We start from the raw sequence: 15401 nt of genomic DNA, 5'->3' as shown, positions 1-15401 counted from the left end.
TATTTGATCGACTTTGATCGTTTCTGACCTCTCCTTGAATTGATGGTAGGAAGACACCAGATGTTGAAGGGCCCCCTTGAGTCATGAAATGTTAATAGTAATCGCCTTGTGGTGGAAAATACTCGAGGTTACAAGTTAAGTGGAATAAGGGAGGATAAGGGCTACAAGAGTAGTCACTTAGACTTTCCGTCGATTTTGACATTTTTCGCTGTTATAAGTTATAATCAGGCAAAAATAGTGCAAAATATGGGCTTTTCATTAATTCACAATAATTACATTTAATCTATTTAAATAAACATCATTTCTCGATTTAATCAAGTTTGTTTTATAGTAACATAAAAGATAATATAATAAAAAGATCATAAAATGATTGGTTTGAAAGGTGCAATCAATTATCTAAAAAAGTTTTGTAAGGAGAATGAAGCAGGTAGTTCTTTTTTATACTGTATATTCAATAAACCGTAGAGAACTCGATACCAATTGCTCTGTACAACGAAATCCCATCTCGTATCGGGTTCACGATGAGGAATCAATGCGGCGGAAAGTTAGCTTCGCACACAGGGAAGTTAATTTCATTTCATTGACAAGCAGAAGAAGGATTGAGCGGGTTCGAAGTTTCGGCACGTAAGAAACCGCCCTTAAAAGCGGACGATATTCACTTAGCTGGTAGTCCGTCCAATTGAATATTTTACGACTTTATCTCGTTAAGTGTCTGCTGCTGAGTGCCGTTGCTAAACGTGGACGGTTCGCTAAAAGTTACTTAGTAATACCCCGGCCCACTCCTCTTTCTGCAGACTGCATAGCTTCGTTTATCACCGTGGACGATCGCCGACTCCTAACGAGTCTCCGTGTATAATATCCTGCCAGCGGTCAGATCGATGTTGCAAAAATGAAATTATTTAGATTCGTTCAAACTCAGTTCCATCGAAAACAGATTAGGATTTTATCTCATTTAACAGAGGTTCAACAAACAGAATTGTTGTTTGAAGTGAATCTTGTTTACTTTTTCCGACTTCGTGTTTCAAAGCTGTGGCAAGAGATTCAGACGTGGTGCGGTACGAGAATTATTTCTTCAAAATATAAGAAAAAGAATCGACGCGAGGCGGAGAGGGAAATGAGAGACACGGATATATATATGGATATCGTACGATGAATTATGAAACAACGTGTTTAATGACACACTGGATCCAGCCCGCTGTAAATTTTCCACGAGGGGCTGAAGTTTTAAACTCTCTCGCTCTCCCGATAGCCCCGGCTAGCATTGTCATTCCTCTCGTACGACTCTCATTCCAGCGGCGCGCGACGTCTCGTCGTCCGCGGCCAAGCGAACCCCTCATTGACTTTCCCCGCACGTTCTGCTCCCCGTTCCTAGGATACCAGGACACATTTTTCAGTTATTAGATACTCATTCCTAATTTTGTACGGTTCCCTCGTTTATTTTCCCGTTTTCTCATTTTCTATTGTTCGTCCGCGGCTACGGCGACAGAGATGGCGGAAGAAAGGGAGGAAACGAGGAAGCGAGGGTCTCGCTCGGTTTTGCCCATCGAACAACCTCCACGGTAAACCGCATTTTTCTCCATCGCGAAAAATATCTCCTTTCCCTTCCCCTCCTGTTTCAATCCTATGCCGGTCTTGTCTCTTTCCCTTCTTCTCTCCCTACCTTCCTCCGTTGGTTCGGTTTCGAATTTATTAAAACGCAATCGCTTACGAATATAATAGAAACCATAGTGGGTGGGAACCATCCCGTTCTATTTTTTTTTTCGGTTTCCTTTTCTTTTTACCATCGTTTCATATCCTATTTATTCTCTTTGATCGCCCATTTGTTTTCCATCCGCGAGCTTTCGATGTTCGAAGGAAAGAGGCCGGACGATAATTAAAATCGTATTAAAACGGCAATGAAGCTTACCATGGAAACGATCCTTTTATCCAGCCCGGAACACAGGGAGTTCTCTATTAAACGAATCAATCTAAAGAATATTGGAAATTTAATTAATGGGATCAGGAGCAAGGTGGCTAGGGATTCGGCGAGACAAAGCTATTCATCGAGGGATCGGCTTAGGGATCTTTGACGTTGGTACTAGCGAAGTACCTCTGAATCTAACCGAGTCGTTAGTTTCTCGGCATATAAAATTTCCTATTCAGCGTCCGTTATCCGCGGGCATTCATCGCCGCGGCACGTACAACAATACGAAGCCCAGCGAATTACACAGAGAGAAGTCGAATAATCAGTGAGAGATAGGCATCCTATGGCGATTCATTGTGGTCGCATTAATAGATTTTAATGTCTGTTCATGGCACAACCTTCGGTTAATAGATTTTTCTTAAACATCTCTCTTTACTTTTACGAGTAAAAAAAAACGACATTCGTTCCGTCTTTTTTTTTTGTAATTTCCCTTTATTTTATGCAACGCCGTGCATATACATTATTTGCAAGCAACTAATGGTTCTATCTAGAACGCTGAAAGAAGCGATTGGCCGATGTAAGAATATTACTATTGTACTACTAAAGGGAAAAGATTCATCAACGGAGTTGAATTACAGAATCAGATTCAAGAGACAAAGGATTCACCGTCTATCACCAATAATCCGTTCGGTCGATTTCGTTTGTTCCTACATTTTTAAAAAAGTCGGATTTCAATTAAATACTTTCACGCTTATCGTTCGTATTACTTTGACGATGTCTTGGTGCCCATTGTCTGAACTGCGGTGGCTATAGAGGTATCTTTATCGAAACGGATAGTTCCATTGATACAACAGATTCGAATCTTTATTCAACGAAACGATAGCTTGTGATAGTTTTTTTTGTAATTTCCCTTTATTTTATGCAACGCCGTGCATATACATTATTTGCAAGCAACTAATGGTTCTATCTAGAACGCTGAAAGAAGCGATTGGCCGATGTAAGAATATTACTATTGTACTACTAAAGGGAAAAGATTCATCAACGGAGTTGAATTACAGAATCAGATTCAAGAGACAAAGGATTCACCGTCTATCACCAATAATCCGTTCGGTCGATTTCGTTTGTTCCTACATTTTTAAAAAAGTCGGATTTCAATTAAATACTTTCACGCTTATCGTTCGTATTACTTTGACGATGTCTTGGTGCCCATTGTCTGAACTGCGGTGGCTATAGAGGTATCTTTATCGAAACGGATAGTTCCATTGATACAACAGATTCGAATCTTTATTCAACGAAACGATAGCTTGTGATAGTGTCTGCGCGCCCGTGCCTGTGATTCCTTCTGGTCTTCGCGTGGCAAAGTTTAACGAGAGGGAAATGATAATCAAACACGATTGGACTAATTCTTTGTTTCGGAGCGCATTTAGCTTCGCCTGGAAATATTTAGTACAACATTTGCATACTTATCTTACTATTGTATAAAGAGAAAACGATTGTTTGTATTTTATCAAAGATCTTATAAACGACTGAAGAATCTACGACGATGGACAGTAGCTTTTTTATATACTCCGGAGTGTCATAAGGCATATTTGTAAAGCAAACAATATTATTATGATTTTTTCAAAAGAAAAATTTAAATAATCAATTCTTTAAAAATTAATTTATGGATTTTCCAAAATTCACGCCCTATTGGTGAAAACGTGGTTTTATGTATTTATCAATATTTTTAAAGATCAATGAGTTAATCAAGGCTTGGTTTTCGTTCATAATTGTCCACATAAATGTCTAAAAATCAATTTCTGTCTATCTTCCATCATCCACTAAGAAGATGAAAAGGTATAAAAGGTATATTTAGAAAATCCTCCATATCTTTGATGTTCCACAACTTAGCGACTTTTATTTATTCTATACATACACGAGAATTAGTACGGGCAAAGTCGCGACTGAATAATTATGAACCGATTATGACTTGTTATCATAAATAATAGAGTTCTTAAAAAATAAGAGATATACATTCTATTATTACTATGGAAATGTCAAAAAAAATTGCCTACGATTGACTATTTTTGCACTTAACTGTACATATGTATTGTAGTTAGTAAGTGTTTGTTCCTTTTATTGGTGCACTTTGTAGATTGACTTATAACGATGATTGAAAAAGAATTGGCTCGTCAATTATCTATAGAAAAATCTACGGGTACAGATTTTTACATGTATCAGAATGCAAGCATTGATCGTAACGACGACGCATCAACCATAGCAAATTTCATAACAATGGATCCCCAGTTTCCGTCGAGAAATACGTTATTACCTTCACCGGTGGCCTGAGTTTCCAGCACGTACGGTGGATATTCAGGCAGACAGCAGCCGCGCCACGTGATTTCGTAGCCACGGTGTTTAAGAACCACGGCTGGCGTATCCCGAAACCGATGGCTCGCTCGTGAGGATTTTCCAGAATGGCTCTGACCGCGCCGCGAGTATCTGGGTATCACCTGAACCCTGGCCCGTCAGATTTTTACTTTGCCGCGGAGACGTTTGAAAAATGTGCCATACGAAGCGGCCGTCGCGTCGCGTCGTCGCGTCACACGTCCGTTCCGTACTATGAAACGACAGACGAGAACGGGTATGATAATAGAGAGATCTCTCGAGCGCAGCTTGTCATGCAGCGGAACGGACGAGCCCGAGAAAGAATAGGATAGGGGATTGCTAACGGAAAGAGCTGACGGCATGTTTCGCAAGCTGCTGCGTTCGAACTTCGGAATGCATTCCGCGTTTCTTAAAATTCGAATGTGATTTACCTACCGATCTTATAAAACTCAGTTATTACGACTCTTGTTATGTAAAGACGATCTTTCGTTTTAACAGCCAAACGTACTCGGTGGGACTTAAAAGTCGATTTTCTTGAGAACAAAATTTATTCTAAATTTTCGAATCACTTCTTCATGTGCAATCATCCATTTCAAATTAATGGGAAATTCTGTATGGGGACGGAAAGTGTAATCTCGTAAATCCAAATTTTTTGTCAATTTCGTGGATAACATTGAAATTCTGCCTTATCGCATCGAAGTCTGTCCCCTTAAGCAGTGACCATTTAAATCTATACACGTGATCCGGAACTCGCCGTCGCACTCGTTATGTTCGCGAACTTCTTTTAAAGTTCACTAGGTAGATTATCGTTGAAGCAGTGCCGCGCCACGGTAATTGCCTCGTACGTAACCGATCGCGTACAATAAATTTCCAATTGCCGATTCACGGGACGGCGCGGGTCGCGCAACAACGATCCAAAGGGTGAGACGAGGCCGAGGAGGGTTGTCGAAGATATTTTCCATGAAACTCGGCTTCGATACGCCGCCAATTATCGTTAAAGATCGGCGAACGGCGTCGATACGTCGAGTGCACCGCGATTTCTGCGTATTGAAGGGACGTCTTAAATGCTCTGTAATGAGTTTCTCCTCTCTCCTCCTTTCTCTACCGCGAACCGTCGCGAACAGGGTCTTGAAAACTTGCGGTAACGAGTAATAGATTTAATGGAATCACGCTGCACGTTCTCCGCCCGATAGTGCAATTAAGCTTCAACGAGTTCGAAATGTTTTTCGACCTGGCTCAATGTGTCTACGTATGTTACGAATTGCGAAATATGCAATCGCCTTGGACTATAATAATGAGACTGCAGATTTTATGCAGTTGTAGAAAAATTAGGTATGCAGAGAGGATAAAGACTGCGTGTAATATGCAAAATTCAACAGAACGTGAAAAGCATAATAGGCGTGATTAATTTTGAATAGTAAGAGTGAATCCAGGTTTCATTTTTTTAATTGATATCACGAATGTTTTATTTTGCATAAAAATTTGCAGTTTAATAAGAATAGAAGGGAAGTTCTTTTTTATATCAAAAATTTCCATTGATAATCGAACTCGTTTTGCACGATTAAATTTTGATTTGCGTAACATCATTGTGTACACGTGTATGGCCTGGTAACGTAGCATTCGAAGTGCATCTACTTTCCTCTCCTTCGCAGCGAATGCAAGAGAAATAAAAGCACCGGATTCACTCGTATCATCATCACGCACCGCGTTTAATATCATGTGTGCTCATTCGCGCGTTTAAGAGACAACGAATCACGTTCATAAAACGAAAACACCAGGAAACCGAAAAGCAAAAAATGAAAAAGCGAGTGGAAAAAAAAGGGGGAAGATAGGAAAAGTGAGGTAGGAGCGCGTGATATTAAACGTTGAAAAGAATCCGAGCGAAAAGAGTTACGGTACCCAGGGTGAATTCCCGTTTTTCAAACGAAAATCTACGCGGAAAAAATTTCAAGTGGAGCACAGACAGCGCTGGTCAAACATAAATTCTACTCGGAATCTAGAACTCGAAACGCAGCGCTCGCTCTCTGGCGCCCCGGGGTTCGTGCGCTCAACCATTTCTTCGGTCTGGCGTCTGTCCGTCGGCCCTGCATACAATTGCAAATGGTTCTAATACCATATACCATATACCTAATTAGGTTAATGGGGCGATACTGTGCAGTATGTTTGTTAAATGCGTGCTGTTAAATATGAGCTACAACTGTGCCACGCGAAACGAACAACTTCTCGGAAGAGGAGCATCTGTTTGAATAGAGTGAAATGGTTGGTTTTTGTTAGCAACGATATCGATCTGTTTATGAAGCAAGAAACAGTTAAATAATTAATAGCTATCTGTTCGGTTTAATAACTAAGCACGAGTTTAATGAAGTTACGTGCTTGTATAGTGAAGACGAGAAAATTTACTGTAATATACGTAGCGTGTCTCTCTATTATTATATTAACGTTTCCTTTTGACGAATTTAGTCGGTTTATATGTTATTTCGTTCGGAAAGCAACGCCGAGTTTATTATCAATTGAACAGCAAAAATGTACGACAATAGAAGCTTCCGAGCGTTATTCAAATACTGGAACGGCGCAGATATTTCCGTAGCTATAGTCAGCGAGTACGTATGGGCACAATACCGGAATACTCGAAGCTCATTCGTAGCATTCGAGTAGTTGCGAAATATTCGTATATTAAATTATTCGAGTGATCTCACCTCTGTCGCGCACATCTCTACGTACCCATAGACACCATGTCCATACGTCGCTCTGTCGTCGTTCATCTGACGGGTTCTCTCTCTCGCGGACGTGTTTCCAGGCCTCGATTACGCGTGCGCACGCGTGCACCTTTCGTCTCCATCCTCGGATCCTGAAATTAGAAAACTTTTTATGTACGCCAATTTTTAACAAGCACTCCCTCTTCACCGGTAATTACTTTTTAAGCTTCTCTTTTGCATATTATCTTCGGCGTTTCCCGTGGCGTCGGCGGTGGCGGCGGCATGTAATTTCGAATTTGTATCGCCGCGAGATCGCCTCGTCGCTTTATAACGTTATCCCGCTTGTCATACCGCCTCCTTCGTGATTTTTCCCTCGTTCTTCCCGCTTGGTTACTCTCCCGCCCCTAATTTTTACCGCATTTTTCGCTCTCGCTCGGGTCTCTCTCCTTTACCGTGATTCACGCGTCTTCGGGTTACGTGTTCGTGTGGGTACACGTAAGACGCAAAAACCGTCCGGATTAAAGTCGGGCGAACCACTTTTTGCTCCGACGTTTCGTTCGTGATTACGTAATTATTCTTGCGAGCCGGACGTTTCCGGTCGAGCTGCGGAACGGAGTTTTTTTTTTTCACCGCGATCTTTCCGACAGCATTCTCGCCGGGTCCGGGGTCTGGTCACGGCCAGAAATACATCTGCTAATTTGCATAGTAAATTTGCCCGTGGCAGCGTAACATTTCGAGGAGAGAGGCTACGAGAAGGAGGTTGCCAGTCGTAAGGACGTCGTTTGCGGCCTTGTTTGCCGTTTCCTCGGTACGTCTTCACGGTCCACCTCCGCAACATCACTGGACGTTGAAAAGAATATCGTTCTCAGCGAACGCGAATTTGCCAGGCCCTATACTTATGCACGCTCATTACGAATAATATTAAATAGAATGGTGGCGGATCCTTAAAACTCTCGTGCCTTATAAAACCTTTAATTAGATGGTATCGAGGTGTATTAGTTAAGGGAAGGATTGCTTAACAACCTTGACAAGCTCTTGAATGATTTTGACTTTCCACTCTCACGTTTTTCGTCTTTTGCACCGCCTCCATAATTATTCAGTATTGTTGTTACTGTATAATGTTTACTTCGTGCTATGGAAAATCTTCTTCTATACTGCTTTGGTTTGAAAAGATTCTTGTACTTTATAAATCCTTTAATACTATTTCTACCAAGCGATGTCAAAAGACACCTTTTTGAAATTTTCGCTTAAAATTATTATCATTAATTTTAAACGTTTTTCCTCGAATAAATGGACGACCTGTTTGTGAATAAATAAATACTGAATTTTTTCTGTTAATGTTATAAATAATCGCACGATTGTAGCCAAGAACCCGAGCGTCAGTTTTCTCCATTAAATAACACCGAAGATTGTCTTTGCGTCCTCTCACCTCATTTTCCTTTATCTGGCCGTCTCGTATTAACTCGATCGCTCTAGTTATCCCGGGAATGTCCCGTTTTGTTCGCCGAGCAAAAACGATAATCGAAGGAGTACTGCTCGCTGCCGGCTGGATTCCTGGACTCGTTCAAAAGAACTTTTGCTCCCTTTCAAATGATTGTCGGCATTGAGTCGACGCATCGAAGCACGAACTGGTTCCTGGACTACGGTGCACGCGGTGCACATTGCCGACGACTTGTTTGAAGAATAACCGTTTCCGTGTCATCCCGTTCCCCGTAAACCTCCCAATCGGCCGATTATGAAAGAGACTTGGCTGGATTATCGCTGATTCCTCATCCTCTTCAACAAGTAATATGTGAAAATGAAATTATTACAGGGTATGATAAACTCTCTAATTACAAGAATGATTGAACGTTTTCCTATTTAAGCTTGTATAAATCGTAAGATCTATGCAAAAAGTTGAAGAAATGCTATAAAAAGCTGTGCCCAATATTTCAATGTAATAAATGCGATGAACTTTTAGGAAAAATTACAGAGAGTAAAGTTTTACAAAATTTTCTCATTATTGCGTCTATACTTCTTCATAAATAAAATAAAAAATTTTATTCGTTACACAATTTTGCAACTAAGACGTTGTCAATAACATGAAATAATTTCACACCAGCGAATATCATATTTCGTGTCTCCTTGTTCGGTTCGAGACACAATCTTCTTGACTACATTGATTATCGATACCTATTGTATTATGAAGATTGACGTTTCTTGTTTACCAGTCGTGCTTCAAGGAAATCGTTTAACCATTCCGCTGGTCTTATTTCCATGCAATTTAGCATTCCATGGATGTTTTCCTTTTCCTTAATCTGTCTGCTTCTGCACAATTTGTCGATATAATGATATATGATTATATTTTTTACCTCTTTAAAGAACAATTTTAAGAATTTGTGATATAATCTTGCGGCAAAATGATTGCGATTCATAATTTTATTTGCGCAACAACTTTTGAAGAATAACTCCAAACGCTTTTTGAAATTTTCGGCGATGAACCGCAGACTTTTAGCGTAATTCTATCCGATCCCCGATACCACGATTGCTTCACAAATGTCATACTTTTGTGCAGTTTAGTACAGACCCTGGCCTCAAAAATTGATCAGACGCTGAGTAGTCCATCGGTCTATGATTCTCTGACTACTTTTCATTGAGACTCTCGGATTTTGCTTTTCTTGATGATTTTGCGTTTTCTGGAAGTGCTCACAGTGCAGTTTCTTCAGGACGATCGTTTTATTGACCAAACTCTTTAAATCTTTTAATTGCTCTTGAAACAATATCTTTGCAAACAGTGATTAAACGAACAATTTCATACTGTTTTTCCTTTACGATACATTTCCAAAATATCAAAAAGTTTGTTCGATAATTTGAAAACACACACTGACGAAGCAATACAAAAATGAAAATACGCATAATTCAAGAAGTACCGCGAATCCAATGGAATAAAATTTACTTTGCTTCGTTACTCTACTTTCATCTGAGGAAAAATTAAATTTAGTTACATTTACTTTGACGCACCCTGTGATATAGGTGAATGGTAATTAAATAATTTTATCTTCACGTTACGTGTTTCGATCTCTTGGTACGGCCGTTCGTGCGAAGTGGTTCACCTCTCTGTCGTCCAACCCCTTTGACGAAATTAGAACGCGCACTGACATTAATAACCCCGATTTCGTCGCGCAAATTCGAAACGGGAAGATATTCTCAGCGTTGGCCGACTTCTGGACCGTGAACTTTCGTGGAAAATAGAAACGAAGAAACGTTGCGCTCTTCTCGAACGACGCAGGATAAAGTATAACAGGTGGAACCGAGAATAATAAGGAAATGAATAAAAACTTAATGAGTGTTCAGCAATGGACGAGTACATTTCTTCTAATAAACTCCTGTTTCTTTGAAGTACTTTCTTGTACTGTCGATTATTAAATTCTTACGATGAACCTTTAATGAAATACGTAAAATATTCAGCACAATAATTTATTTCAATTTACGTAATAAAATGATAGTACAGTAAATTATGTAACACGATTTTTACAAGCACGACTGCTTGCTTGAACCGGTTGACAGATTAAAATAGACTAACTGTACATCGTGTAATATAGTAGAATAGAAGCAGGGAGGACCGATTTATTACAAAGATTTGCGTAAGTGTAAGTTTCGAGACGTAAACAATTCTTCCGTTGCTAAAGCATGTATTTGGCCAAATATCTTTCACATTTATCATGAAATATATCTTTTGGGACCAATAAATTTCGAGTTAGTTCAGGCTCACCTGAAAGTAAATTCTACCTTGTTTTACTTCATTCTAGACATGTCTGAGAGCGAAGATAATCTTTTCGATATAATCTGCGGCCGCGTAAAACTGTTTTCAGTACGACTGTTGCGCTTCACCTTTCATTTCAATTATTATCATTATACTTGTATTAAAAATGGTTTGGGTATAATATACATAATAAAACGGGAATAAATTATTACCGTATAATACGAATACACATAGAACGGAATTAAAATGATGCATACCCGCAATTTTAGAGCGTCGCGCCAACCTTATCCAACCACAAACCATCCTTTTGAACGTGCACGTTATCACGCTATTCCTCCTAGTTTCCAGTAAACATTACGCAATGAAACAACAATCTAACATATTCTTATCTTTCTGTTCCAGGTAAGTCTGGCATACATTATATGTATATACCGCGCGGAACGTAGGGGCGGTATCTCGCAGGAGTTCGCAAGGAGGAGGACGGGGGTGAACACAACAGGTCGCGATAATGCGGCAATTAACACGGAAAACTGGCAAGTTTCGGGCGGAATCGCGATGTTCCCTCACGTTGGCTCACGAAACAGGTACGGGCGAAATGAAAAAAGAAGGAAGAGTAGAGGTGGGGTTCGGAGAGGGAAAAAAAAATTGGGGAGAAAAGTTGGTTTCGAGCCGGCGAGCCACTTAGGAGGACAGTTTCGTGTAACGACGTTACGTGTGGAACGCGCGAAAAGTCGTTAACGACAGTTTAAGCCCCGCCCGGAATAATGGATCGTATAGCAGTATACTGTTGTTCTGTTTAACGATATCCGGTTAATACTAGGCTCCCATCGTATGGCTCCGCGCATAAGTAGAGAAAGTATTATCTTCGTGAATATTTTTTAACAAAATTTTCATTTTGCTTAATTGCAACGCAGTACAAAAATATTTCAATCATTATAGTTGTTTTTCTAAGCCTCTCACGTATTCAATTTATAAAATATTAATGAATATACGAATTGACTAAAAAAAAATGAATTCAAAGTTTAGCGAAAATTCTATAATAAAATGAAAATAAAAATTTTTTGTACACTAACAGGTTGGTAAAAAGAAGGTGAAGTTTTTAATTTGATAGCTAGACAATAGAGACATAGGGAAGAGTTTGAATGGATTTTCAATTTCCAGTTTTCACTAACGAATCGAGTTGAATTTCGGCCGTGGAGAAGTGAATTTAAACGTCGAGAGTTCGATACGCAGTAAACGATCGAAAAATCTCGTCTCTCTTAACGCTAACGTTTCACATGCGATCGTTATCTGTCCCACGGCAAAGTGGTTAGCGTTTTTGTTCTTTCAAATTTTTCCCTAATTATTACAAGCGGCCGTACTCGTTTCGAGCGTGCTCGACAGTTAGTCGAGTTTTAACGATCCACCATGCGAGATTAACTTCGTTATTATTATTGCAGACCTCACTGGCTGCACGTGGTGAATTTATTTTTTCACGTTTGAAACGTAGTCGCATACGGTGGATATAAATTGTTTACTGCGATAGTTGCGTGCGCCGTTATGGGAAACTTGATATAACAACGAATCGAGTATGTTGTTAAAAATTAATGAGGATATTGTCCAGGCTGAAAGAGATCGTCGTTTAAAACGGAAACGTTTTATATGAAATTGATTATCTTTTTTTTAATGTTAAATAAAAAAAATAAATATTGGATAATCACGGTAAAGCGACAATAGTACAATGGTACGTTAGCAGATCGTAAAGTAACGAGTCGAAGCAGAGATCATCCATCTCAATAAATTCGCTTTCAGACTCCCGCATCCAATAACCGGATTTCCGTGGTCGGCGCACGTGCCGCACGGAAAGCGCGGTTCGTTAGGGCGGTATAATTTTTCGTTTACGACTTCTGTAAGTCGCGGATTGGAAAACACAACAAATAGTTTTCAATAAAGAAGTTTCTTGGTAGACGGTACCAGGCGACGAGACGCGACGCGACGGCACGGGGTAGGTACAGGTGCGCGAAAGTTGTGCGGGCAGAGAGTTCGAGACACACCGAGGGGAATAAAACTTGCGCCGAGTTTTTAAAACAGTTCTCCGCTTTTCACCGCTTAAAGACCGCGGCGAGTCGAATTTCCTCTCTTCCATTTTTCGCCGCTTCCGCCTTCTTCTTTCTCCCCCGCTCCGACCGCCTCTCCCGCCTCACGGCGGTGAAGGGGAGCGGAGCAACTCACCCGTTCGACGGGATCGACCTAATCCCTTTTGTAATTTTGCATGTTCCATCGGAAGCACGTTTTTCGCGAGATTGAATAAACACCGCCGCGTGATAATTGGAAAGTGATGATAGGACCGGTGTTGATAAAATATGATACTCGAAAAGCGAAAATGTTGTTGGTAGAAAAGTTTACAAACCCGACTCAATAATATTTTATCGGGAATTGTTCTCTCCACTTAATATGTTATGACGGTAGCTTTAAACAATATTGTTCATCGCAATGAGCCAATAAAAGCAAATACAATTCTTCATACCTCTTGCTCGATAATGTAGGACAATTTTTGCAGCTAACGTTTGATGCCCGATACAATGTAATCACTGGAAAATTATCATGCGACGGGGTCGTTCAGATAACATAACCGGATTCGAATTCACCGCGGGACCCAACGAAATTAAGGTTAATACGGGGCAGGGAGTGTGGGTTATTCGTCGGCGAGGGGTCAACAGCAGGAAGGGAGGAGACATTTCGACGTGTCCCGATGCCATCGAGATATTCCAACGGCGTTCCTCCGAAGCAAAATAATGACGAAATCGCACTTAGCACTTCCATAGGTCTCCTCCCCTCGCGAACCGTACCTCTCTTTTTCGCTCGGCTACGTGCCCGGCAATATCCGGTTAACTTATGTTGTTTGAAAATTCCGTGGATAGTGCTTTCGCTGGTACCTACATTCCTATTATGTCTCCCGCGTGATTTTCTCTTTGAGGGTGCAACGTAACGCGTGCACAGCATTTTACTCTGTTTCGCCATCGAACGTGAAATCGCGTACGCGGGAACAAGGGGGGAGGGGGAGGGGAGTGCGTCATCTCTCTCTTGCGATCGATTTTAATTTGACCGAGAACTTATCCGGCTTTGAATTTATTGCGTTGTATCGCGAAACGCATAAGCACACCCTCGCTCTCTCGCGCCCTTACGTTCATCCGTTCATTTATTATCACGCAACTGTTTGCGAACGAAGACGGAAACATCTCGTTCGCTATTAGCGAGCAGTATAGCACTACACGTAAATTATCAATTTTATGAAAAAAGCTGGCGTAGAGACAGTGATAGTTACACGATTGAAAGGTTTATCGGAGTCAGATACGGTTGTTGGCTTTAAAAACGGCGCTGGATATTTAAAAAAAGGTGGCCGGAGTTGATACAGTAGTTACGTCGAAACTGAAAACTAGAAAATGTTTGCGCTGAAGTAACCTTCGAAAAACATCCGAAGCAATTCAGTTCATTTTCAAATATTATCGATGGTATTTACGCGACGACAAGGTATTTTTATGAAATAAAATCAAATACACGTTCTACGCCAATATTATTTATGAAGTAGTACCGTGCGATTGATAGAAATTGCTTGAACAATCAATAAATAAAGAGGAGAAGGAACGCACGTCCAAGCGTCGTCGATTGATTATTTATGCGAATATTAATAATAGCTGTAGGATTTAGCTCCACCTCCGTTTTTATTAAACAATTTTAATATCCGTGTAAACACGCGCCGCGATATATCATCCGCTAATACTCTTATCGCGAGCCGTGAAGTAGGGAGAATTGGATAGAAGCGAAACATTTTTCACTTCCCGAATGATATACTGTTTCTGGCGCGAGGATGCTACTCCATCGACCTCTTATGCAGGCGCGCAACCCCTGAATCTCTTTTTTCGAATTATGGAACACGCCTTCTAACTCACAAAATTCGCTTGCAATTTAAGTACTTTAACGTACGGTCCGCCTGCGTAAAGTGTAGACATTTTTTTCAATTCGAATTTGTATATTATACTGAGGTTGCGAATTTTTACGCAAAATGAAACTGCTTAAAAAAGGAAATCTAGATTGAGAACACTTTAAAAATAATAATGTATTCACTTTTCACATAAATGCATAAAATCCGCAATTACAATATTTCTTCTTTCTTTTCTGTACGTGTTATGGTTGCTAGTGAAATTCGTGTGTAATAGTGGTTCAAAATCTCGTACATTTTTAGCACGGAATTATACGTATGTGACAAAATCTCCGACAGATTATACGTAGTTCTAAAACCATCATTGCTCTAGTCGTTCCAACTCAAGAACGACATTTTGGAAAGCGATAGATACAGGTTGCGCGAATCGTCTTAATCTTATCACGTAGGGAGCGATAAGCGCAATCTTTTGGGTTGGTCGCGTTTCTCGGACCGTTTTACATGCTATAATCGGAGTTATTGATCGGCTGGCAACGGAATCAAAAAGGTCAAAAGCAAATTTATCAGGAATTCCGATTCCTAGAACTTCGGTTCTCTGGAAAAGGGTATTCGGATAGTAGAATAGTTCAGACACCGGAGTATTTGGATAATGAAAGTTTGCATAATAGCGATCCCTGGCTTCGTACACTCTCTTCTGGCCGCTATTTCTTTTTTCTCTTCCGCTCTGCGTCTACTAAAAATTCCGAGCGTCGAATTTATTAAAATTCGATTCGC

The 15401-nt window shown here is 40.4% G+C and overlaps 1 protein-coding gene across 2 annotated transcripts in view; it reads left to right on the top strand.

Annotated features, from left to right (window-relative positions):
- The window catches only part of LOC108621988 (uncharacterized), a 146433-nt gene extending 134966 nt beyond the window's left edge, over positions 1-11467 (top strand). For both annotated transcript variants that reach the window (XM_026811143.1, XM_026811142.1), the window contains exon 4: positions 11111-11467. In XM_026811143.1, the coding sequence (XP_026666944.1) occupies positions 11111-11446 (336 nt within the window). In that variant the 3' untranslated portion in view covers positions 11447-11467. The remainder of the gene's footprint in view (positions 1-11110) is intronic.
- Positions 11468-15401: the final 3934 nt, after the last annotated feature.

The sequence above is a fragment of the Ceratina calcarata genome, unplaced genomic scaffold (genome assembly GCF_001652005.2).
Source record: "Ceratina calcarata isolate Rehan_Ccalc_2016 unplaced genomic scaffold, ASM165200v1 scaffold192, whole genome shotgun sequence".
Taxonomy (NCBI): domain Eukaryota; kingdom Metazoa; phylum Arthropoda; class Insecta; order Hymenoptera; family Apidae; genus Ceratina; species Ceratina calcarata.
Note: the sequence above shows the minus strand (reverse complement) of the source record. Positions and strands in the feature narration are given on the sequence as shown.